Source organism: Ambystoma mexicanum, chromosome 14, assembly GCF_040938575.1.
Source record: "Ambystoma mexicanum isolate Mex_15411 chromosome 14, UKY_AmexF1_1, whole genome shotgun sequence".
NCBI classification, from domain to species: Eukaryota; Metazoa; Chordata; class Amphibia; order Caudata; family Ambystomatidae; genus Ambystoma; species Ambystoma mexicanum.
The window spans coordinates 606,655,537-606,681,380 of record NC_090940.1 but is presented as its reverse complement, the minus strand read 5'-3'; the positions used below and the strand labels follow the sequence as shown (position 1 = coordinate 606,681,380).

General features: G+C 46.4%; 1 protein-coding gene across 1 annotated transcript in view; it reads left to right on the top strand.

The window, feature by feature from the left end:
* Window positions 1-25,844, top strand: part of AHSA1 (activator of HSP90 ATPase activity 1) — a 164,108-nt gene that overhangs the window by 5,748 nt on the left and 132,516 nt on the right. Inside the window, exon 3 of the mRNA XM_069637993.1 lies at window positions 18,835-18,917. Within this exon, the coding sequence (XP_069494094.1) occupies window positions 18,835-18,917 (83 nt within the window). The remainder of the gene's footprint in view (window positions 1-18,834; window positions 18,918-25,844) is intronic.

Here is a 25,844-nt window from a genome sequence, read left to right as displayed (position 1 = left end):
CATCAGTATTGTTATCCAGTTTTACGGCAGGATCGCTCCCACATCCCTTTTCCACTTGGACTTCAAACTCACAAAGTCAGGCGTAGCGAAGGAGGTAATGACATTGTACATCAAAAAGGTAATTTTGGCATCAATTCGGTCTAAAACTAGGTTTCTCTCTGGGAGTGCAGTCTGCCATGTTACTCAGATAGGGGAGGTGACGCTGTAGTGCATGATTTAACTGAGTATGACGGTATCGGGGATGTTAAATTTGTTAGCCAGGTCTTCGAAGGGTACAAACCTCCCTTCCATTATCACATCACTCACCTTTGTTATCCCTGCTGCTATCCAGCTTTGCCATTTTGAGAGATTATTCAACTCGATAGGTTCTTGTTTGTCTATAATGGCTGTGCTGGGTGTTTTATTTTTTTTTAAATTTTTTTTTCTTCCCATCCCAATTAATGTATTTGTGTGTTTCTGCTCATAATATCGTCAGGTGGGACGACATAGTTCTGGGGGTATGAGTGTTAGATTTCTGGTATAAAAACTCATGTGCGGCTATTTTCGCCCCACTTGCGCTATCGGGTCTAATGTGGGGTAGCGATGTATCTCCATGTAGCATGTCATTTATTACCGCCATTTGGCTTGCCCAATAATATGTCTGCAGGTGTTGTAGCCCAATACCCCCTCCCAAATGGACCGCTGCAGAGTATGAAGTGCCAGCCTCTGGCATCCATTGCTCCACAGGAGCTTCCTGGATCCTGTGAAATTCACGTGTGGGGATATGTAGTGGGGCATTTTGAAGGATGTACAGGAATCGTGGCATGGTCATCATCTTGAAAAGCGCTGCTCTCCCTAGTAGAGTCAATGGTAGGGCAATCCAATGTTTAATATCTTCTGTAAATCGGTCTATGATTGGATGTACATTTCTGGCCACATACATTCAGGTCTGTCGTAATTTGAATCCCCAAGTATCGAAAGTGGCTTCTTTCAACACGAAAAGGGTAGTTACGCAGAACAGCATTTTCCACTCCTTTGATTGGAAATAATATCGATTTCGAGCAGTTCACCCTCAGACCACTGAAAGATTCATATCTTTTCAGCGGGCGCTCTACTACTGGACAGGCGATTGCAGGGTCAAACAGGTATAGGAGCAGTTCATCTGCGTATAACGAGATCTTATCCTCCCAATCATCTCTCTATGGGAATCCGTTCCATGTCTGCATGTCCCATCATAATAGCTAGAGGCTCTGTTGCCAGTGCAAAGAGCATTGCGGATAGGGGGCAGCACTGTCTCGTCCCTTTGCCTAAAAGGTTTAGATGGCCATCCATTCACCCTAGTCTCGGCCTCGGGAGTTAGTTGTACCCATCCCATAAATTGTTCCCCGAAGCCCATTCGGTGCATTATTTCCCACAGTGCTTCCCAATGGACCGAATCGAAAGCTTTTTCAAAGGCCAACCGTGCCAGGGGACCTTGGGGAGCAGGATTCTTTCTAGTGCCACATGCCATCTATGTATGTTCGTGTGTGGCTCTTTTGGGCATGAAGCCACATTGATCCGGGTGTATCAGTGACGTGATGACTTTCTGTAGTCGATTCGCCAGTATCTTTGGTAGAATTTTTGTTTCAGTTTTTATTAGTGAGAGTGGCCTATACGAGCGAAATTTATCTGGGAGTTTGTCGGGTTTAGGTATTACAATTATGGTGGGTTTCCTCAGGTCTGTGGGTAGTTGGCCTAGTGCCTTCGAATGTGTATACCCGCGCAGAAGGTGCAGCACTCTCGCTTGGTTCTATTCTCTTCCATAGTTCCACCGGGAAGCCATTTGGTCCCTGTATTTTCCCAGACTGGAGTTGCGATATGGCCAGCACTAGCTCTCGTTTCGAGTAGGTCTTTTTGTTAACCATCAGGTTTGGGAGGTTAATCTCGTCTAGTACGGAGGTGTTTACTGGGGTCTCAGGAGACTTGTATAAATCAGCATAGTAAGTTGCAAAACCCTCCGCAATGTCTTCGTCGGTTAACAAAGGCTCTGCGTTATCAGGTTTAATCATTCTAACTTGCCTATGTCCCTCATCTCTGCGTTCCAGCCACGCTAACATTTTACCTGCCTTGTCGCCGGTCTCATAAACTCTGACGCGCATCGCTCTATGTGCTTGCTTAGCGTTGTCTAGGGCTATGTTCTGCAAATGTAGTATTTAGTATTACATTTAATTTTTTAAATTTTTTTTTTGGGCCAGCACTAATGAGCGATTTGTCTCGGGCAGGTCCAGTGCCAGATCTGATTGTTCTGCCTGTTCCACTTGCACCTCTGCTTCCTTCATCTTTCTAAGTGTGCTTTCTTATGTGCTGCTGTCCAGGAGAGAATCTTTCCTCTCGGTACTTGTTTGTATGCCTCCCATACTACCCCTGGGTCATCAACTGACCCTGTATTCAGTTCGAAGTAGGTTTTTGTAGTTTTTTGGATATCTTCTACAAATTCCGGAAAGCCCATAGAGTAACGGTTAAGGCGCCAGATGGGCGGGGGACGCGGCCTAGTTGTCAGTTCCATTAGCAGAGGAGAGTGGTCAGATTCCGCATGGGAGTAGGGTCACACTGGTCGCCCTTTGTTTATCTGTTGGCAAGAAGTAGTAGTCCAACCTTGAGAGGGAAGCATGAACCCCTGAGTGGAATGAGTATTCTCGGACTGCAGGATGGTGATCACGCACACATCTCTCAATCCCAATGCCTCAGTGAAGGTGGCCGGTCTTGTGTGACTATCAGGGTTTCTGCCCCTCGGGTGCGTGCAGTCCAATCCTATGTTCATGACTTGTGGCATGTGTCACACTTAGTTGGAATCCTCAACCTAGCCTGCATCGCATCTGGATAGATTTGTGAATGTTAGCATGTGCACACATAGAGGGAATTCTTCAGCCTAGCATGCGCCACATTTAGATGGATGGAATTGTGAATGTTAGCATGTGCCACACTTAGTTGGAATCCTCAACCTAGCCTGCGTCGCATCTGGATATATTTGTGAATGTTAGCATGTGCACACATAGAGGGAATTCTTCAGCCTAGCATGCGCCACATCTAGATGGAATTGTGAATGTTAGCATGTGCCACACTTAGTTGGAATCCTCAACCTAGCCTGTGTTGCATCTGGATAGAATTATAAATGTTAGCATGTTCACACAAAGAGGGAATTCTTTAGCCTATCATGCGCTGCATCTAGATAGAAAAGCAAATCAATGACTGATATGACTCTCCTGCCTAGCCTGGACATAGCGTGACTCTCCTGCCTAGCCTGGACATAGCGTGCAATCATGCATCAATAACCAACCCACTAACAACTTCAATCCTCTGCATACACCTCTCAAACTCGCACCAAACACAACCACAAGCCTTAACGCAGCAAACGGCACAAACTACACCACATTGCAACAACACAACAAACCGCACATAGACTTTCACAACAGCACACGACTACCAACTGTAAAACGCCCCAAGCTCAGCCAACGGACCCACCGGGCTGAGGCTGCCAACAGCACATCACTGCTATTTTGCACTTCTCCAGCTCATTCCCACTAACTCAACCCGGCTCTCCCTTTTTCAGAGCTGCCAGAGCGCCAAAGGGACCACTCCGGTGGTGATAGTGCACGTTACAAATATCCTTTAACATTAACATAACCGCATTAAAATCACCCCCTAGGATCTGTATGTCTGAGATATCTTTGACAATCAAAGGGGTAATATCCTCTATGAATGTGTTTGTTAATGCAGGTGGTGTGTACACAGCTAATATTATGGGTTTGGTTCCACAGTGTTCCGGTTACATAGACATATCTACCCCCCCCATGTCCTGTGTTACCTTGGAGAGTGTGAAAGGGAGCCTTTTGTGAACCAATATGAGCACCCCTCTTGAGCCTGTGGTGAAACCAGCATGCAGTGCTGTGCGATAATTGGTACGTTTAAATAGATTGCAGGTTGTACCTGCCAGATGGGTCTCTTAAGTAGTACCACATCTGGTGAGTGCCTATTCGAAGCTTGGGAGACAAGCTTCCGCTTGATACCACTGCCTTGCGCCCATTAACGTTCCATGTCAGGAACAGTAGGGTTTGTGTATCACTGCCAGACGTCGCCATCCAAGGTAAAGTGTCTGCTGTTGAATATCATGTGTAATGTTCTGGGGAGGTGCTCTTATTGTGTAAGAGTATGTGCGCTGTGTATCTTGGACACATAGAAAACCATCATGTATAACTTCCCCACCCCCACATATACTCCACCGAACTTGAAGCATCTGTCGCCCGAACAACAATTGACAGCTCGAGAAAAGAGAAGAACGAGAAAGAAAAAGAGAACACAAACTGCTGTCAATCAACTAAACCAGGGTGCATTAGCAGACGGTCTGGTCGCGACTTGGACCGATTGGGTAGTCGCTGGGTGGGGGGGTGGGCCTTCAGATGTCAGGCCGCCAGTTGCTGTTGGAGTGGGGCATAAAATCTGCTGCAGTCATCGATTATAGAGACGTGTTTGCGTGTTCTCCAATTGGTGGTCTGAGGTCCACCACTTGTCAGTTCCATGGTTCAATCATTGTCCATGAGAGGTTCTGCCTCTTGTACCGGATCTCCTTGTGGGCGCCTCTGAGGTGATCTGCCATGGCGAACACCAAGCCTGTCATTCCTGGATCTCCTGTCCGGTCCCCTCTGTGTTCCGCCCAGCTCCAGGCCTCCCTGGGGTTTGTGACATGCACAGGCTTGCCATTATGGTAGATTTTAAGTTGTGCTGGGAATATTAAGCCATATTTGACATTGAGGGTAGGTAGACGTCTCTTGAGTGGGTCAAAGGATTGCCTTGTTCTTTGGACCTCCCTAGTGTAGTTCGTAAAGAATGCAATTCGAGATCTGTTGAATGTGATGGACCCCTAGGTCCTGGCCATCTGGAGAAGGGCGTCCCGGTCTCTATAATTTAGGAATTTGGCTATCACTGTTCGTGGTGTGGCGCTGGGTGGAGGTCGTCCAGTCGGCATTCTGTGGGCTCGTTCTATGGAGAAAAACTTCGAAAAGGATATGGGAGCAAATAAATCTGCCAACCACTGCTCGTGAAAGTTCCGTGCTGGGTCTTTCTGTATTTTCGGGTAGGCCGAGAATGCAACGTTATTTCGTCTTGATCTGCCCTCACCCTTCTCCACCCTGTCTTCTAGTGTTTTGATCCGGGTCAGTACTCTGTTCATTTGTTGTCCTACGGCATGGAGGCCATCCTCCATTACAGAAATACGATTTGCGGCCTCGCCTGTTCGGGAAGTAAGCTTCTGTAGATCGTGTCTCAGGAGTGATACCTCTGTACTTATCCCAACCATCTTTACCCCCGTGGATGCTCTGGAGCACACAATGGCGTTGATAACCTCTTTCAAGGAGATGTTCTCTTCACCATTATCGCTCCTGGTTTTGCTGGCGCCACAGGGGGGTTCGCCGTAACTGTTGCAAATTGCTCCATTGTGCTTTGGGTAGTGGCTTTCCTCTTCTTGTGTTTGCCCATGGCGGAGTGTGTACTCGCCTCTGCAATGTCAGTTTTGCTGTTTGTCTGAGAGCAGTCAAGTGGTTCTTGCAACCAATCAGTGATTCAGAGTGGCTATTCGCAGCTAGGTTTGCATTCATAAGGTTTTGTTGTCGGGGGTCTTCTATCCTCTGTAGGGTTATTAATAGCCAATGTTTTCGCTCCCTGGTTTCACACAATGTTTTCCTCAGCCACCGTCTAGCCGAGGCGTTCCATCAGGTGCTATATGGGGTGGGTCTTTATTGCTGCGTTCATGTCCTTTCCAGCTTGTTTGCAGGTATTTCTTTACATATGTGGGGACTTGCTGACGTCTCCACATGCCTCGATTGCCTCCCTATAATTCAGCACGGTGGGGGGATGGGGGCGCTCGCCGAACCTGTAGTCTGTGTTCGCAGAAGGGGGGGGTAAAGCTGTTGATCTCCCCCAGTGACCGACACTCCGATCAAGCACACACCCACCCTTACGCCAGTGGAAGGGCAGCACTATGTCCGGAAAACAGGCCCCATAGTCGGTTGTGTGGGTGCTAGACCTTTTGGGTGCAGTATTGTCCACTTCACTCTGTGTGCCTAGAGTTTATTACAGATTTATTGGGGTGGGTGGGGTGTAGTACCCTCCTGTTCGCTCCAGTTGCGCAGCTCTGCTACAGGTGTTATCGGGTTCGGGAGAAGCTCCCAGGGGGGGAAAGGGAAGAGCCCTGCCACAGAGAGCGAGCAAGCGATGGGCGGAGTCAGTGGCATCTCTCTGACATGCGTCTCAACCCAGTCTCCGCTATACTCGTCTTCAACCCACCCCCTCCAACCCCACACCCCCCTAGTGCTCTGTCTCACGCTTCTAGCTCCTCTCCGAGGTGAGCTCCATATTGCTGGAGTCCGGCGGCAAGATCACAATCCTGTTGGTCTTGTCAGCCACTTCGGTTATCCCTCGTTAGGCCGACGTCTGCGGCAAGAGATTCCTCTCTTCAGTCATGATCAGCGGCTATTTTGCCGCTCAAGCAGTGCGACCCCAGGCGGGTTGTTTCAGCACCAATATCTTCAGTGTTGTTGCAAGTTTTCCGGCTATCGGGTCGTCCACACAGTGCTGCTGGTATGGCGTGCAGATTGGTGTGTTCATACACTCGTACAGCCCCAATTTGTAGGATGTTTGCACAGGATTTATTTGCCGGAGCTCTGAAGGACTACGTCCTCATGGCTCGGCAGTTGGCCACGCCTCCTCCCCAATCTTAAAACAGTCCTCAAGCCCATGGTCACCTGCAATTGGTAACCCCTACTGTCGATGCACTGGCTGGATGTTCGTGATCCTGTCACTCAATCTGCCTCTTGGAACAGTCTATGCAAAATCCTATCTTAAGCATTGCTCCAGATAAGATTTTGAGGTGTGAGTATTTTACGCATGATTTGTCAAATTAGAGCGTAAATGCAATTTCAAGAGAGTAAAACTTAGTTTTCTCCTCTGCAAAAGAGTAAAACTTGTCCAACACATACGTTATGGGTATGAACACATTTTAAAAGGGTGCGTGCTTTATTATGTTGCTCGTTTAGCTGTCAAAGATTTGGTCTTTCAGTTGGAAATTCACCATCATGCATAAGAAGGCTATGCTGCTGGCAAAAGAAATGCTACATTGCCATCTAGTGGTGGAAAGTGTGTTTTTTTTTTAATGAATAAATCAAAGCGTACGCAGTACAAAATTAAATGGTCCGCATTTGCCATATTTACATGCGTAAAAGGGCAAGATACGCACGTTAACTGGTAGGCTGATCTTCTGTCCCCACGTTAAGAAGTGCTGTCCAGACACTCGGCAGGCCATGCCAATTCTTAAATCCAATTAGACTTGCAGAGTGATTTCCTTAGTTTGCATACTCTACCTAAGAGAAACGCACTTGGCCCACGGTGACGGGTGAGCAACAATTTGAGTTCTTTCAGTAAAATGGTGTATGTCACCATAAGCATGTTTGGTAAAATGCATCCACCCAATGACGAGCCACGCACAGTGAAACTTCTATTTGCCGTTTGCAGTAAATATCAAGCGTCGAAGCTCACCATAACTCTTCCTTTTTAAAAAAACTAATCGCCTTTTGCGAGTGGGCTAGTAAATTGTGCAAGCCCTGCTCTGGTCCCACTTGGTCCTTTCCTTCCACACGCATGTACGCCTCGCCACACGAGCAGCAGAAAACAAATGCGCGGCTGGTAACTGGGCCATTTCATGTTGTAAGCTTTGCCAGTTGATATGCCAACCATCCTGAATCCCCTTTTTACTCTCAGGTTTTATATGTAGCAATGGTTTGGCCATTTAGATGGCTAGCGCCACCAAAGGTGTCAAAACCAAACATTGGAACGTCTTGCCAAATAAGTTTGCTCATTTTTCAGGGAGTCCCAAAAATGGGAAATTCACATCTGATGTACAACCAATCCCGACTAGTAAAAGGATTTTCAGGTGTATAAGCTTCCCAGATCACCATTTCTTTTATTCGCTAGTTCGTTTTGGAGTAAATTCACTTAGTTTTAAGTCTCTTCTCTCCACTTTGAGCCTAAAACTTGTTCTATGATTTTGGTCCTGGCGATTGCTCAATGTTGCACAAATAGCAGGTGGTCCAGTAAAGTGGCTTGTTTTCCCAGTATCTGGTCCACCCCACCTGCCACCTACTTAACCTAATTAAGTGCGGCTTAGGGAATTGTTTCAAAAGGGGTGGTTAATATCCAGTGGATTCCCAGAGTGGCCCAGATTCCACAATCCTCCAGGAATCCTCGTGTTTCCAGGCATGGTGCATTGACTGTTGGCATCATCCTGAGGGCTACATCCGCTGCAGGAAATCTGCATTCCTGAAGTGTCACTTGTTTGTAGTGCCACCCATTTACCGCCACAATAGAATTTTCTTGTGTTGATGTACAGACCTATACTACAGAAGTTGGTAGTGTGATTGAGCAGCCGGGCTCATCTCAAGAGGGGTAAATGTGAGCTGTAGCAATGACATTCGTAAATACAAGTATCACTTACACTAAAGGTTTCCATTATAAATAATAATTTATTTAATTTACATCCAGTTTTAAATCGGCATTCTTTAAAAAGGCAATTCGTATAACAATGTAAATACACTTTAAAATTACTTTTCAGATTCTGAACAAGTTGGTGGGTAACCTTTGGATATGCTTCTTACACAAATTCTATACCCTGAGGCGACTTCTTTCACAAGGACGGGAATGGCATTTATATATATATATCACTAGTTACTTTGCAGATTCTGAGGTTGCAGAAAGGAAAGGTTGAAGGAAGGAAAAAGGATTAAACAGGTTCTCAGGATCTGTGAGGACACTTATTTCTTCCAATGAAATCTAGACAAGCTTTTCCCAGCAGTAACAGTCTAAAATAAGTTACCACTTATGAGGGACAAACAATGTCAATGGGCTATAAGCATCGGCAGGGAGCCAGGACAGCCAAAGTCAGTTGGGACACAGCCTATGGAGCTGGGGCACTTCTTAGACTCAAAGTCTTGCACAAAGTTAGAGAGTTTGTAGAAAAATCACGTGAGGTCACAAGCTGTGAGAAACGGAGCTGGAATGAACTCTAAAAGTAAGCCATTGCAAATCTCAACGGAGAAGAGCACAGCTAAAAAAAAGACAGTGAGGTAAGTACCCCAAGTCGAAACAGTACCTCTGGTTTGAAGAAGAGTGGCCCTGCTGGATCCTGTTACAGCAGTGCAGACCCTGTGTTCCTGAGCCTCAGTTGTGGGGACTAGAGCGAGGGGACGTCTGGAGGGCTCCTGCGGCGGTAGTTTGGAGGGCATCGGCAGCGATGGGCTGTTTCTGGTTCTGCGGCACTTTGTGATTTCAGCGCTTCGTAAACGGCACCGTCGCATAACACAGATACAGGTTGGACTTCCTTTACCCCTTGGGTCCTGCACTCTGAGGGGACTCGAGCTCTGTTCATCCTGCTTCTGGAGAGTCCTTGGGAGGCTCCTGGAGCTTCTGGCCGGATTTCAGACGTTGCACAGTACGGATTTCTCTACCCCTGGCACTTGGTTTTTGCAGCAGCGAAGAAGTACAGCCAGTCAGGGAAGATGGTCCAGAGGAGTTCATCTCTGGGTTAGTTTGTTCCACTAACCCAAGGGAAGAAGTTGTCCCTTCCGGAGCTTCTCTGTCAAAGTAAGTTTCAGCAAAGCAGCAGGGCTTCACAGGGCAATTCAAAGGCCCAGGAAGATGCAGCAAGCTTCGTTCACGGTTTCTTCAGGTATTTCTCCCAGTGGTCGACTGCCTCTAGTTCCAAAACCCTGGCCCCTTTTAGCAGGTTTCTCCCTTCATGCACAGCCTAGGCTGTCAATCGCACAGCAGGGTGGCTGCTCTGAAAGGACAGCCAGCCAATCGGGACTGGTTGCATTCAGGCACTCCTAGAGACAAAGGACAAGGGAGTTTTGGCCACCTCCCTCACCTCCTGCCTTTCCAGACACACTGGAGCCATAGGCGGGCTTCAGGGCTGAAGCCCGTCAAAGGCAAAACCAGCAAAGGGCTCAAACCTGGCTCAACGCACAAAGTAAAACCCAATAAAGACCTCACACACAGAAAATAGCAAACATAGAAGACGGGGCCATTTTGACAAAATGGTCACCCATCGGTGCTGTACTACAGCAGAGGATTCAGCCTGCGGTTAAAAAAAAAAAAGTACAATGGTAGGAAAATTAAACCACTGCCAGCATCCATTTAAATTAGTGAGGTAACATAAAAAAATGTTACATGAGAAGTAGGATAAGGGCCTACTAGGTAAACCCCAGCACTCCACATAAGATGGGTGTGCTGGACCTACAAAGAGAAAAGGTAAGTAAAGTCAATTTCACTTCACTATTCTTGGGAACAGTAGTTCACCAAATTGCACTGAAGGTGCTGTGTCGCCATGCAAAAAGTAGATAACTATGGAGTTTGCCAGACTCCAAAAAACAGTAACCGCACATAATCCAAATCTGGTCAAAACGCATGAGGGGGTGAGAAAAGGTCTCACTCGCCCCAGGGTTAAAATTAAAAAGTCCAGCGAGAGCTGGGGGTCTCTAAGCTTGATGGTAATTGGCACATAATTGAGAATTCTCTCTAACCGGATCTTAATTGGTGATCTTTGACCGCACTGCTTTTTATCTTGTTGGATTTCAACATTAGATTCCCCCCTGTTTCTTTGAGTTGTCCTTTGTGTGGCATTACTCGCTATGCAAACGAGTATAGCCAAAAATCATGCAACCCACGCAGTCCCCTGCGCAAAATCCCTGACCTGTTCTGCATCAACTCTCGGTACCAAAATATGAAACAATTTTCAGAGTGCCAGGCTTGCATCATAGGCTGGAATGTGCCCATAAATCTAGAAACCTGTCTGCCCTTTTCAGCCTACCCTTTTCTCAATCTATTTTCACCTTTCACACTCTTTTCTCGACCAGATCCAATCTGGTCATCCCACCTGACAATAAACCTTTCAGCAGTTTTCCCCATGGGAAAATGTTAGAGGTAATCCTGAATTGAGCCAGTCAAGGCACCGGAGTTGGTGCGTGCCTAACCAGAGCTGCCAAGGGCTGGAACGGGCCCCAGACAAAAAGCTATCTCCCCGTGCCCAACATATCAGTAGCGCTGGGTGTGTCCGTGAACAGAGGATAGCACAGGGGCAACAGGCTGGGCGTGGAAGCAAGACCACACAGAGCAACAGAGGTTCGACTTCAAGATTCCCACTTAAAAACCGAACTTGGATACCTTCTTTTGGCTTTCTGGCCCAGAAATGAAACAGATGGGAGTTGAACAGAAGAGCCTTGATCAAGAAGTCTAATGAACATAAGACCTAATGGTCACTACATGATAGACTGTTGTTATACCAACCCCTGAAGAATTTCCTGGAATTGTGAAAACCGATATAGGAAAGTAACATGTTGGGTAGTGTGGATTGTAGCATGAAAGGATGTATGAATGACATAAGTGTGAATGAATAGAACGCTGCATTGGGGAATTTAGAGTACCCAGTGAGGATAGGAGAGGACATAAAAAATAAATTATAAACTGAAAAGCTTGTCCTCCAGTGATGAACTATTTAACTGCGAAGTTGGGTATTGGATAACAGAGTATTATGTAGGTTTTTCTGTGGTCAACAGTGCCAAAACTAGTGACAAATGTACAATAACTGATATTAGACATAAGTGCAATATTTTGTATTGGAGATAAACTATGAATGCAATTTTAGTGATGTTGTTTTTATTGAAAGTAAATTGATATTTTTGATTTAAAAAAAACTGTTTGGAAAGAGTATGTTGTAATCTAATGAGTTGAACAGCATGCATGATTGAGTCAGAATAAGGTACCGGAGAAGCAAGGGAATCTTTAAGCATTAGTGTGGTATGTTTTAGTCTTTTGACGCTTTGAGGGTTGTCTTAAAGAGGTCTAGATAAATATTCCCTATAGTCTCTCAAAGTTTTGTAAAGAGGTAATCCTGGGCCATCCAGCTAAACACACTGCTTTATTAAGTACCTATTGCCCTTCTCAACTGCTTCACATAGACCATCCTTTTGATGCCAGGCAATTTTAAAACATAGCCCCGTTAGGGAGAATTCTCAGAAATTAGCTAATTCCCTCCACCTTAGAGACCCCCAGCAACTTTGCTGTATTTGGGGACTTGATTTTTTTTTTCTTTACCTGGAGAGAGTGGGACCCTTTTTTTCATTGTCTTATGTATTTTAATGTGATTTCGGAACTTTGTGTTTGTTTTTGGTTATGGAGCCTAACAAACTCGATAGGCATCATCTTTTACATTGTGTCACACAGCACCTTCAGTGCCCAAGGTTTAAATACCTTCTCTGGGATAAACTACTGTTTCCCAGAGCAGTAAAGTGAAATTGACTTTTGTAACATTCTAGACCCAGCATACCCTATCTTAGAATAGGGTGCTGGAGGGGTTACCTAGTATCCCCTTTGTGTAGCTTCTCATGTAACATTTTTAATGTTACCCTTTCCTCACTGAATGGCTGGTGGCAGTGGTTTACCTTTAGCTACTGTGGTGTGCGTTTGCTGCGGGCTGCTTCCACAGCTGCAGTAAAGCACCCATGGGTGCCATCTTTGTCAAAATGACTCAGCCTTCTTTTTTTGCCATTTCTTTGTGGAAAGGTCCTTCTTGAAACTTGCTCTGCGTGCCAAACCAGGTTTGGTCCCTTTGTTCGCTTTGCCAAAAAGGCGGGATTCACGAGTGACGCCTGCCTCTGTCTCCAGGGTGTCTTGGGTGGGCAGGAAGAGAGGGAGGTGCCCGAAACTCCATGTGCTTAGTCTCCTAGGAGCCCCAAATGCACTCTGTAGTGATTGGCCGGCTGACTGTCCGGCAAGGACAGCCACCCTTCTGGGTGACCGACGGCTAGGCTGGCATGAATGGGAGAGAACTGAATAAAAGGCAAGGCTTTTGGCTTGGAAGGCAGTCGACCACTGGACAAAGGAATCAAAGAAGAACTTGAAGAGGATGCCTGCTGCAACTCCTGGACCGTTGGTTTGCCCGGTGAAGCCCTGCTGCTGTGCTGAAACTCCAAATTCGTACCAACAGAAGCCCCTGCAACGACTAATTGTCCCCTTAGTTGGTGGGACCAATCAACTCCATAAACCACCTGGACATTCTCTCGGAGCTGGTTGACTTTCCACGGAGTTGCTGCTGGAAACCGAAATGACAGGGAGAGGAACACCAGATGGTGTGCGTTGCTTTTAAGCTGGCCAAGAGCTCCAGGAAGATCCTGCAGACCCCCAGGAAGCAGGACTGATGGAGCCTGAGCCCCCTCAACAGAGTGCGGGACCCCAGAAGCAAGGAAAGCCCAATCTCGACAGCCAGGAACAGCGTTGTTGCTTTTTACGGTAGACTCAAGGAGCTGAAACACTGAACAGTCACTTTTTTGAAGACTGCCGGTTAAGAGCGGTGACCGTCCGATTGCAGTGCAGGAGTCCCCAGAAGTCCTCCCTCTTGTCCCCACGACTGAGGCCCAGGAACAGTGAGATCTGCAGAGCTGCTCAGGAACAGAAGTCATCTGCTGCACTTTTCTTCAATACAAAGTTCTGTAAAAGTCTGAGAGAACTTGCCTCTTGCTGTAGAGTTGCTTGCATCTTCAGCTACTCACAAGTCTAACAGCTTGTGACCCTACATTGATTCTTCTTTTTTCTTCTAAGACATTGTGCAAAGACTTTTCTCACTGACCTAGGAGGAAGTGCTTCAGCTCATGTAGACTTTTGCCCATTGACTTTGGCTTAGCCTGTTCAACTGAATGACTCTGATTGGGGGATCTGAAAGTATTTGCCTGTTAAATATTTGTGGTCTCTTGTATGTTGTAATAACTTTTTCCTTTGATTCAATAGTAAATGACTCCAAATGCAACAGTGATATATTAATTCCCCCAGCACCCTAGCTATTGAAGACACCTGAGGGGGTAGGTTGTGTCTGTGGGCCATCCCAAAAGGGTACTCCCTGATTTATTAATATTAAGAGTGTGTATTTTGTGAAGTATGTTTCAGTGTTACTGTTTCATTGCTCCCTTCTGAAGAAGACTTACTCTGACTGATAAATTAATGATTGTTTATTCCATAAACCTTGCGTGTAAGAGTTTAAATACGTGTCACTGTGAATCTCTAACTCCCCTACAGCTCACATTGACCCCTCTAGAGATGAGCCTGGCTGCTCAATACGCGACCAAACTGTAGGACAAGCTTATACCAAAGGTTGTGTTTCCTATTGCCTGTAGTCAGGGTTGTGTAATGCACCCAAAGGGTACTGCATACAATCGTGCCTAACAAACCCCACAGACCATTGCTTTCATCACTCTACATCACCCATTCCTTAGTCTGTTGTATTTCATCTGTCCACCCATCATATTATCTTCTTCCTACTCCTTCTCCTTTGCAGTTTAAGGTCTGGATGCTCTAGGTGGGAGCACAATATACCAACATCCAGAGAAGCCAGGTGCTCGGCGACCCCAGCATTGGTGATTTGTAGCAGTATAAAAGCCTTGTAACAGAACATTATCCTTTAATGAGGGGTCAGTAATGAGAGGCGGACACAGAAATGGTAGTGTTTTCACCATCAGACATCTTTATTGAAATTAAAAGTTTGCATAACGGCCTACCTGTCCCTATCCTGTTTCCCTGCCTAGGAAACTAAAATTAAGATCAGTCTGTTTCTCGTCGTCAAAATACACTGTCCTTGTGTACAAAACATTAATCTGACCTTCACACTAAAGATTAACTGATAGTGTAAGGAAAGTGTCTCTGATGTAAGGATGGTAAAAAGTGTTCAATAAATAAATCCAACAAATAAATCTTTGGATCCAGAGGGAGAGTTCCCTTCCCCTGGATGCCTCCAGTAGGATGGCAAAAGGGTCTCTTGGGAATAATGATTCCTTAAAGATGGCACAGTAGTTATTTTAAGAATGATGAAGGCGAATGTCTCTTTCAAAGCAATGACTTGTTATAGATAACCTCCTGGTATACTCCCCTGCCCAGAGACCTTTAGTAGATTTCTCAGATCCCTGGTGTTCTCTCCTCCCAGGTACCTGTTCACAATGTCCATATTCTCTGTACATTTTACATGGATTTCCTGGTATACTCCCCTGCCAGGAATTCTTTCATGTGGTCTGCAGATCCCCTGGTATACTCTCCTGCTAGGTATCTTCTCCCAAAATACTCACTACATCTATCACCAGGGCTTCATTTTTTTAATGTTCTCACCATCTTAGTATAGTACAGTTGCATTCCTTCACTGTCCATACTTTCTTGGCTTAAGGAATCACTTGTATGGTATGCTATTGTTTATTTATATGGCACCTATACACCGGCAGGTAAGTTTGTTTTGTTTATTTGTAATGCGCAGTCATACCCTCGGGTAACAGTGCGCAGCATTTACATGAGATTGCGAAACTTAGTTACAGCGGCAACAAATATGTACATGCACACATTTAGAAAAATAGCAGGAATATCTACATATATACAGATGGGCAATCGTAGGCACAGACAGTGGGCCATATAAATATACAAATGGCAGGAATGTGGAGTCTAGGCTCCAGGAAGTGTTAGTAGGCCTATGTTTTCAACCATAGAATGAACTTAGATCGGAAGTTCTGATAATGCAAATCCATTCTGAGAGTAGGCGGTAGGGAATTCCACAGTTTAGCAGCTTTCACTGGGAAACTGTTACCCCCCTATGGTGGAACGTTGGAAGTTAGGTACAGAAAGGCAGTCTTTATAAGTGGTTCTTATAGGTATAAGGGATGTTGGTCTATGAAATCTGTATCAGATAGATAGGAGCAGCGTTATTGAAGGCCTAGTGGGTGAGTGAGGCAGTTTTTCAAAGAATTTTGCCTTTGCAGGGGAGCCAATTGTTCTGTTGACAATGTGCTGTGATGTGCTCTCGTCTGGAGGCTGTCTGGTCATTTGGTCGAAAGACCTTTGGTTGAAAGCCAAATGGTCGACGGAATTTGGTCGAAAGCCAAATGGTCCAATTTTTTATATATATATATATATATATATATATATATATATAAATTTTTTTTTTTTTTTTTTTTTTAGGTTTTCATTTGGGGGGAAAAGGTTTTTTTTTTTTAAGAAAAAAAGGGGGTTGCCCCCCCCCCCCTCAACCCATCAAAAAAAAGTGAAAATACAAACAAAACAAAAATTCAACCAAATGGTGCCGACCTTTTTTTTCCGACCAAATGACTGGTAGCCGTCTGGAGATGCTCAATGCTGCTCTAAGAGCGTTATTCTGGAGAGTTTGAAGTTTACTAGTAGTAGCTTTGGAGGATCCAAGTAGTCCACGGGACAGTATTAGTGCTCTGGCGAGGGTCAAACAGCTGGTGGCAGACAGGAAAGGTTTGGCTGCACGGATCAGTTTGCACATGTAGGCCGTGGAGGAGGCTAGGGAATTCACCTGTCTATTGAGGGAGAAGGTAAAATCCAGGTAAAAACCTAGGGTTTTGACCTTTTGTCCCACTTTAATGTTGTTCCCGTCAATCGTAAAAAAGCAGTAGGCGGGACCTAGTTTCTTCAGGCTAGTGCTAGTGCCTAGGATGATGAGTTCAGTTTTATCATCATTCAGGCACAGTCCATTTGTGGTCATCCATGCCTGGTTGATGATGTACACCCTATTCACCAAGGCCAAATCCTTCCCGTGATCTCCAGAAAGCGGAAGGAGGATCTGGGTATCATCTGCGTAGTTCGTGTAGGTGATCCCGAGATGATCCAAATCATCGAAAAGGGGCTTGGTAAATATATTGTACAGAGTGGGGAGACACAGCAGCCTTGTGGCACACCACAGGTAATGGGTATGGGGTCTGCTGCAGCTGTAGGTGAGAAGACCCTCATGGGTCTGCAGTTAAGGAATGATCTAATCCATGTGATGGCCTCAGCTGAAATGTGAGATGAGTTGTGTAAGTGCGTGCATAAGACTGTATGATCGACCAGGTCGAATGCTGCAGAGAGATCTAGGAGAAGGAGTAAGGCGGCTTGGCCATTGTCTCTAAGCTTGTCGATCTGTGATTTAAGGTCAATGAGAGCCGTCTCCGTCTCATATTGTGGACGGAAGCCTGATTGTCTGGCTCCTAATAAGTGGTGTTCTTCCAAATACTTCTGTATTTGAACATATGCAACCTTATCCAGAATTTTTTTCAAGTGTTTCAAAGCGCTCCACTTTCAATGTCAACTTTTCCCCACATTGCCATCTCATATATGGAGACATGTTCAAGTTCACCCTTGACTTCTTCAATAGTATTATTTTGATTTAGTTAACACTCGCTCCAACCTTTCCCATATATGGAGACTTGCTCAAGTTTTGTCTTTTAATCGCTCCATTAACATTGATTGACGTGTGGAAATTATTTGCTCCAACCTTCCTCATATTGACATATCATACATGAGGATTTGTGCAAGTTCTAGAAAAGAAAGTTCTTAATGGGTCATGTGCCTGTCGGTATGCCCCAGGGTCTCAAACTTCTATGGGCAGACTCACCGATGTCTGGCAGCCCCTCTGTCCCATGGTGAAGCATTCACCTTGGGATGGCGTTCTCCGCTCTGCACACCCTCTCTCTCAGCTCCTCTGCTGTCTCGGGGTGCGTCATCCTTTAAGCCCGCTGCTTTTAGACTTGTGTGTGCTGCTGATGGCCCAGCAGTCTTCTCCTGGTGCCTGCAGGATCTTCTGTGGCCTCCCGCCACCCCAGTAAGCACTGCCTGCAAGCGGCAGCCTGAGAACACCGGTTCTCATTAACATGTTCCACTACCGTGCCTCTGCCCTCTCCTGTGGTTCTGCTTCCTTCCGTTCGGCTCTCTCGCTCTGCGTTAGATGCTGACACCCTTATTGATGTCCCGCGTAATAGTATTTCATTATAACCACTAGTCTGCATGTTCCGCTTAGTGTTTTTGTTGATTCATATTAATTCCTTCTTCCTCGTCTCGGTACTTGAGGCTTTATGGGAATTTGAGTCCATAAGTTTCATAGGACTTCTAGAGTGATTATTTATTTATTTTTTTTTAGGTTTAGCACAAAAACATCGTAGATCATCAGTGTTATGAACATATGAGGTGTGAATGTTATCCTGCCTAGAATGTTTGGCAAGAAGGACTTTTTAGGGTTTTACAACTCGAGGGATTTGTACAAATGACAACATGCCATCAGGAATGTAGGAGTTATATGCTCTTCTTCACATGGAAGGGAAGAATACTTAGTCTCTCCTGATGGGTCACCACATCGCCCGACAGTCATCTCCTCACAGCCATCTCCTCCCATGTGATTCCTCCCTCATAATACCACTCCAAGGGTCCAGATCAGGTAGTGGCTGCTGTTCCCAGGCCACATGGGAGGAGAACTTGGGCTGGGGAATCGGTGATGACTCCACAGGATACATCACACCTTGCACTCCTATGTGGTCCCGCATAGTTCAAAAACCTGTTGTGGTAGAGGCCTAAGGAGGTTTGTAAACCTCTGCTGTTGTCACTGTAAAGACAATCTTCATGACAATGATTCACTCTTAGCCATCGGCTTCAAGGATCTATTCTTCAAGTACTTATCTGCGAACTTCACAAAAGGTTCCTGATATTGGCATGTAGAAAGTGTAATAATACAAAGTGTCTTCATTTGGGGGGGGGAAATGAATGTTCTAGTGTACTCCTCAAGGTGGTAGGAATGGGGTTGTCTCCCTTCATATTGAAATACTATCTTGTTAAAGATCTTCCACCTACAGACCAGCTGAGGTGGCTTCTCTAGCCTTTGTGTGGTTTACATCTTGAAAACTGTCATGCCATTAGAGGGAAGATGAACTCCTCTTTAGGATACATTTAGTAACTTGCAATTTCTATTGATCTTTTCAGGCACCTCAAAGTCTGGTGTTAAGTTCAAGGGCCATGTAGAGATCCCAAACCTGTCGGATGAAAATGATCCCAGTGAAGTTGACGTGGGTATATTTTTCATGTAGCAAATTCAAAATGTATTTTATTTTTCTAAAGCCTCTTAAGTTATTGCTTAGTTTGTGCGTATCTTCTATGGTTCTATAATAAATGTACCCCATTTAATCAATTTATTGAAAGCATTTGCACATTTGGCTGATGGGAGATTTGGTGTATGTGATGCTAAATAGAAGTCTTTTCCATAAAGAACAATGGATATTTATCGAAGAGCTGGGTGAGCCTGGAAAATCAAGTTTTATTTGGCATTTTTGTCATAACACACTTTTAACAATGACTCCTCCATATTTAATCCACCTGATTACATTGAAACACCCCCCCCCCCGTCATGGTTTCTTCGAATAGGAATGTCCTCAGAAATCTGGCACATTGGAGTGTCTCTTTATCAAAAATAAAAATGTCTGCTGTGCATGCTAGAACCCCGAGCCCATGAATCAGTCATTTCCTCTTTTACCCCCCCCCCCCCCAACCAGCAGTTTGCCCCACAGCCCTTCTGGCCCCTCCAGAGACCCGCACCACATAATCCCTCATACCATCTCCTACCAGCCATATCCGGCCTGGCGCCCATACTTTTAAAAAAAAAAACAGAAGCCACTGCCCCTCAATGTTGGACCAAGATTAATCTATGAGATGGGTCAGATACTCCATATCATATATCGCACAAACTTTGGTGGTCCATTCCTTTTCCCCTGGCATTAGTGAACACTTCCACCTCTGGGCCAGACAACACCTAGCCGCCACCATCTGAAGGGGCCTCTGAGGGACCCTCGTTTGTGGAAACAAGGCACAATCGCCACACACAAACTGATACGCCAGACACAAGGTTGTATTCCCAAAATCTAGGGTTTATTGCAAAGCAAATAGTCTCAGTTGGCCAACTGGTCCCACGCCCCGCAACGTGTCTACCAGACCTCGGGGGTCGCAGGCCTGGCTATCTCCTAGTTTCTATTTGTATGCTGGGGTCAACTTGCTCTCCAGGGCTCTACCGGGCTCAGGAAAGGGGCGGCCACAAAGAAGAGCATAATTCAAGTCATTTAATGCTTGCTCTAGCATTTCTACTGTGCTACCGAGACTAGCTGCCACCTGCTGTACTGATTAGAATTCCTTGCTGCTCACTCTCCAAGGATATGTGAGCGAGGAGACCGGGCATTTCTGTCTGGGTTACTGCGTTATGTTTCAACATGCCTCTCGCGGCCTTGCATTGTGCACCAGTGAAGCAGAATAATATTTCAGCAAAGCAGGTTTACATGGAGCAAAAGGCATAGTTCGAGAAAACAAGAAGGAAACAAAATGGCGATTTTGGTCACCTTAAAATGGCTGCACCGTGGTTAAGCTTTTGCTACACCTTTCTAATACTAAAACACATGAGGCGGTTTGTCTTCGGCCAACAAAGTATATTGCCTTACGATCGAGGGGGGTGTCTACTCTTTCTGGACAGACACATCATCACCTGAGAACATGTGACCCTGTGCGGCTTCAGTCCTCCCCCCCCCCCCCCCCGTTCACTCGCACCGAAACAAAACAAGCCACGGTGAGAGGTCCCCCTGGATCCCATCCACCTCTTTTATCCATGACAGGACCTCTCCTCAGTACGTCTGTACCCTTGGGCAACTCCACCACATGTGTATCAAATCTCCCCTTCAGTACGGTATTCCCAACAGTTTGGCCTGTAACCCACCCTCATCCGAGCTATGTGCGTTGAAGGGTAGTGCCATCTGTGGAGCAGTTTCAGGGCCTGGAGTCAGTACTGAAGTGACGTGGTTGAGCGATTAGCCTGCTTACATATTTTAGCCCACCTTATGTCCTCAATATCACCACCTAGGTCCTGTCCCCACGTCATTCTTGCAGGGGGATTCCGCCTCAGAGCTGCCAGGAGGAGCAGTTTATAGAGCCTGGATATCAGAACCATGGATCCCTTTTGTGAAATCAAACTTTTCGAAATCCGTCCCTTTTAGTTGTAAATGGAGAAAGGGCGATAGTCTGTCCAGACCCAGAGCCGCCTCCAATCTCTGTAGTGATAAAAAGGTTTCCCCGTCCCACATCTGACTCGCACTACTGCGCCCGGCCTCATACCAGTGTTGGAACGCTTGCGGCTCCTCAATCCTGTCTCTCAGAGGGGGAGCCCAGATGCAGCTTAGGGGCGAAGGCCACATTGTGAGCCACCTATTTTCCCCATTCTCTTTCCAGATGGACCACATTATCCCCAAAACAGGATGTCGCAGGACTCTCCCTGAGATGCAGACTTTGGGGACCCATATCCACTCGTCTAACGTGACTGAGGAGAGTACCTTGTCGTCCATTGCCACCCACTTTTTTCCCCTTACCACCCACTGTTTTCCCCATCCCCGGTGTAAAGTGGTCTACTAGGATTCGTCGCTCGGATTCTTTATAATACAACTCCATATCGGGAAGGCCACTCCCCACCCCCCCACTCCATCTCCTTTGGTTTTATCAGGGTGTTCTTTGAGATCCTATGTTTTTCCCCGGCCAGAGATATTGCACCAGGGTCCGCCTCACCTCTAATAAAAATGACCTGGGCACTGGCATTGGAAGTATTTGGAACAAGAACAGGAACTTGGGGAGAACCACCATTTGTATTGAATTGAGGCGCACTATCCACGAGAATCCCAGTCCAGCCCACCTCTCAACGTCCCTTTTTACTGCTGACCAAAGAGGGAGGAAGTTAATGGTAAATAAAGTCTTCAGGGTTTTGTGACTTGAATCCCCAAATAACGGAACACATCTCTCTGTACCTTGAAGGGTAGTCCCACCACAAATTCCCCCTCAGTGTCCCTGCTATGAATGCCACAGATTTACCCAAATTGACCTTCAAACCACATGTGGAATGGATTGAGATGGTTAGGTCACAAAGGAGTGCGTAGTCTGATAACAGGCTTATCTTACAGTGCGCTTCCCCTACCTGACAGACACTGCCCATGGCTCTATAACCAGCACGTATATGAGCAGGGATAGGGGGCACCCCTGTCGTGTATCCCTCCCTGATGGGAACGTTCCTGATTCCCTTCCATTAACCATGACTCTCCACTGGTTTTGAGTATAGGGCTGATATCCAGCCCCTCCAACTCGGGCCCATCCCCATGGACGAGAAGACCTCCTGTTTAACGTCCCAGTTTACCCTGTCGAAGTCCTTCTCGGCGTCTAGAGACCGTAGGAGCGCCACTTCCTCATGTACTATTCTGAAGCTCAGCACATGGAGTCTTTCGCATGCTGTCTGCCCCTGTCTATTTAGTACGAATCCCACCCGGTCCGGGTGGATCAATCAAGGAAGGTGCGTCTCCAACCGCGTCACCAGAATTCTGGCAAACATCTTGGCATCTGCATTTAAGAGGGAGATATGCCTGTAGGAGGCACAATCCTCTGGGTCTTTCCTGGGTTTCGGTATCACCATTATCAGGGCCTGGAGAAATTTTGAGGGGATCGTGTCTTACCCCTGTATCAAGTTAAGCAACTTGGCCATGGGTTTTGCCAGTGAGGACTGATATAGAAGTTGGCCGTAAAGCCGTCTCCCAGAGGGCCTTTCCTGTCATTAATTTTTTAATATCCTACCCAACCTCCTCCCCAGTTATCTCCCCCTCCAGACACTCCAATTCCGCCTTGGCGAGATTGGGGAGGTTCTGCCCGGCCAGGTAACGCTGCATGTCTTCTACAGACTCCCCATTCTGCTTGGTGTACAACTCCTAGTAATTTGCATAGCATTCCGAGACCTCACTCCCACCCATCTGTCTCCTGCCAGTATCTCGAATGCCTGTAACCCTCCTTTCTGACCGAGAGCCTCTTGCCCTGTGTGGCAGTAGGGTCTCCACCTTATCCTCGCTCTCGTAATATCTTTGTCGTGTGTACCTCCTCCTCTTGACCACTTCCCCAATTAAGACCGTGTGCAGTGTGTGTCTCTTCTACCTCATTTCCCCTAGGAGAGCCTCCCTGTCCACCCCCTCCAGGTGAGTAGGGCCTGCATCGTTCTTAATTCTTTGTGGAGGTTACACTCAATCAGCACCCTTTCGCGTTTCTTACGAGAGCCTTCCGCAATGAGCAGGTCCCGTAAGGTAGCCTTTGCCGCGCCTCACACCATTGTGACATCGGTTTCCCCCGTATCATTCGTCTCAAAGTAGGCCCTTCTTTCCTTCCTCAAGAACTCACTGAATACCTGTCATTACATTTCCATCTACTACTCCTCTGGGCCATGGGCAGCCCCCCACTCTCACTATGAGCTCATGGTCTGACCATGTGATGGACTCCACAGCTGGCACCCCACACCCCCTCCTCCGATGCCAGCAAGAGGTCTGATCTTGTATATGACTGATGTGGGAGAGCTGGCACCCCGATTTGCCCACCCCCCTCCGATACCAGCAAGAGGTCTAATCTTGTATATGACTGATGTGGGGGAGAAAAGAATGTGTATCCCCCCGGGCCCGGCCATGACCTGTGCCATACATCAACCCATCAGTACTCTTGTAGAAGGTCACGCAAGGCTAGATTGTCCTTAGTAGCCCCATCCCCTTTGCCAACCACCAATCGACCTGGGATTCATTAGCAGGTGGAAGTCCCCACCCAGAACCATGGCTCCCTCCACCCATTCAATATTAGAACACAAATTATGTCAGTGGAACAGAACAAAGCTTAATAAGTAAGGAAAACCGGCAAAGAATGAAGGAAAATCACCCAGAACCTACACCACAGATCAACCAAACATGAATTTACTAGAAAAATATGATCATTTTATTAGTTAAGAAATACATATTAAACTGTATGCGCTCGTATCAAATGTAAGCCTATTATTTATAAAGGTAAAGTGCATAATCGGAAAGTTCTTATCTAAAAACAAGACGGTCTATCCGGTCCGTATCAACGTTGCACTGCTGGGCTGCCTGAACCCCAGATGGGTGAAGGGGATCACCCAAGAGGGGGCCGGCAGTTACAGACGCGCATTCAAAAATACTGCCATAAAAAGAATCACAAATAGATAATCAAACAGTGATCATTTCCATTAGAACTAGTAGTGGGGTGCTGTATGTGGGGGAGAAAATGTGTATTCCCAGGGCCCGGCCATGACCTGTGCCATACATCAACCCAGCAGTACTCTTGTAGAAGGTCGCGCAAGGCTAGGTTGTCCTTAATAGCCCTCCCCCATCCCCTTTGCCGACCACCAATGCAGCTGGGTGTTTATTATCAGGTTGAAGTCCCCACCTAGAACCATGGCTCCCTCCGCCCATTCATCCATTACGTTGAACACCTGGCGTATGAATTTGATCTGGCCCAAGTTGGGGGCGTAGAGAGTAGCCAGCATGATCCGTATCCCCTCACATGTGCCCTTTATTCCCAAGAACCTACCCCCAAAGCCTCTCTTGATCTCAATGTCCGTAAGCTGGAGGGATTTGCCCAGGAGTATATGCACCCCTTCGTTTTTGGAGGATTTATGCGAAGCCCAGAAGTTTCTACCCATTTCCTTCCCCTTTATAGGCGACTCCATCCCCTGTCGGTAGTGTTTCTTGCAAGAAAAGGCCCCCAGGTTTTGTTTGCGGCATGTTGCTCGTGAGGGCCCGTATTATTTTGGGAGTTTAGGCCCTTGATGTTCAGCGTGCCAGTCCGTCCCTCAGCCTTCAATCCCCTCATCTTACCCTGCGCCCTACGAGTCCCAAATGCCCGGTCAGGCATGGGGCCTCCCTTATTGTAAGAATCGATGACATTTCCTGTACCCCCCACCCCTTCATCCCTTTTGAGGCGTCTGTCTCCACTTCCCAGAAAAACTGGGTTCTGTAGACGAACCAACAGGGGCTCGTCCCCTGCCCCGGGTTACTAGTATAGCAGGGTTTTAGCTCCTAGGACCCGGCCTCTAGGACCCTGTGTGCGTTCAACTGAGGGGCTCGGGCAGCCATCGACCAAATCCTCTGCCCCTCTGGATGTCCTCTTCGGCCACAAGATGGTGCCTCTCCCCCTACCATTCAAAGGCCAGATAAAGTGGGTGTCCCCAGCGATACCTGACCCCCACCCTTTTCTTGTAGCCATTTGGTGGGGGTCCCACACTTTCTCCTCATCAGCAATGTAAGGGCCGAGAGATCCTGAAAAACGGCCACTACAGACTCCCTGTTTTGTATTTCCCCAGAGAGCCTTTGTCTTATCCAAAATTCTGGCTTTGTCTCTGTAGTAGTGCAGGCATGCCAGCACCGTTTTGTTCTACACCCCCCCCCCCCCCCCCCCCACCGCCCAACGGGCTGGTGGACTCTGTCCATCATGACCCCCTTGAATGCTGAAAAGATGTCCAGAGGACTTATTTATTTTAGAAATGTAGTATCAAACATTTGTTTAACATGATACAAAATTTCAAAAGTAAATCAATCATAATATACACCTCATGATTAGAAAGGGGATATGATCTTTTGAGTTACTGGCTGTAGATCCACCCCTGCAATAGATCATATGGAGTAATTCTATTGCGTTCTCTAATATCCAAGCATAAGGCTGTTTGTGGAGACGTTGTATGTCCCACCTTGTAAATGTTTTATTGTGTTGGTATGCATTTTAGTATTTGTTAGATGTGTGATTGACAATGTGTGCAGATTATAGGTATGAATGTTTCACTATGAATGAAAAATGCTGTTACAATTCTTTTTTTTTTTTTTAAAACCTTTATTTTGAGATTTGACAAGTGCATTTCAGATACATGACATGCATTGAACGTATACTGATTCAACATGCTTCAGAATATGCAATATTGAGTTGGGGTCTACTTTTTATTGTTTGTCTAGGTGACTAGTTACTTATTCTCTGCTTGACTTAGATTGTGGTCATGTAAGCCTTTCGCCTGGGTCGTTGGCAGAACAGTTGATTCATTGTCTGACGTGTCAGGGGATGACTCCAGATATCTCCTCAGGGGGGCCCATGTATTATTTGATCTACAA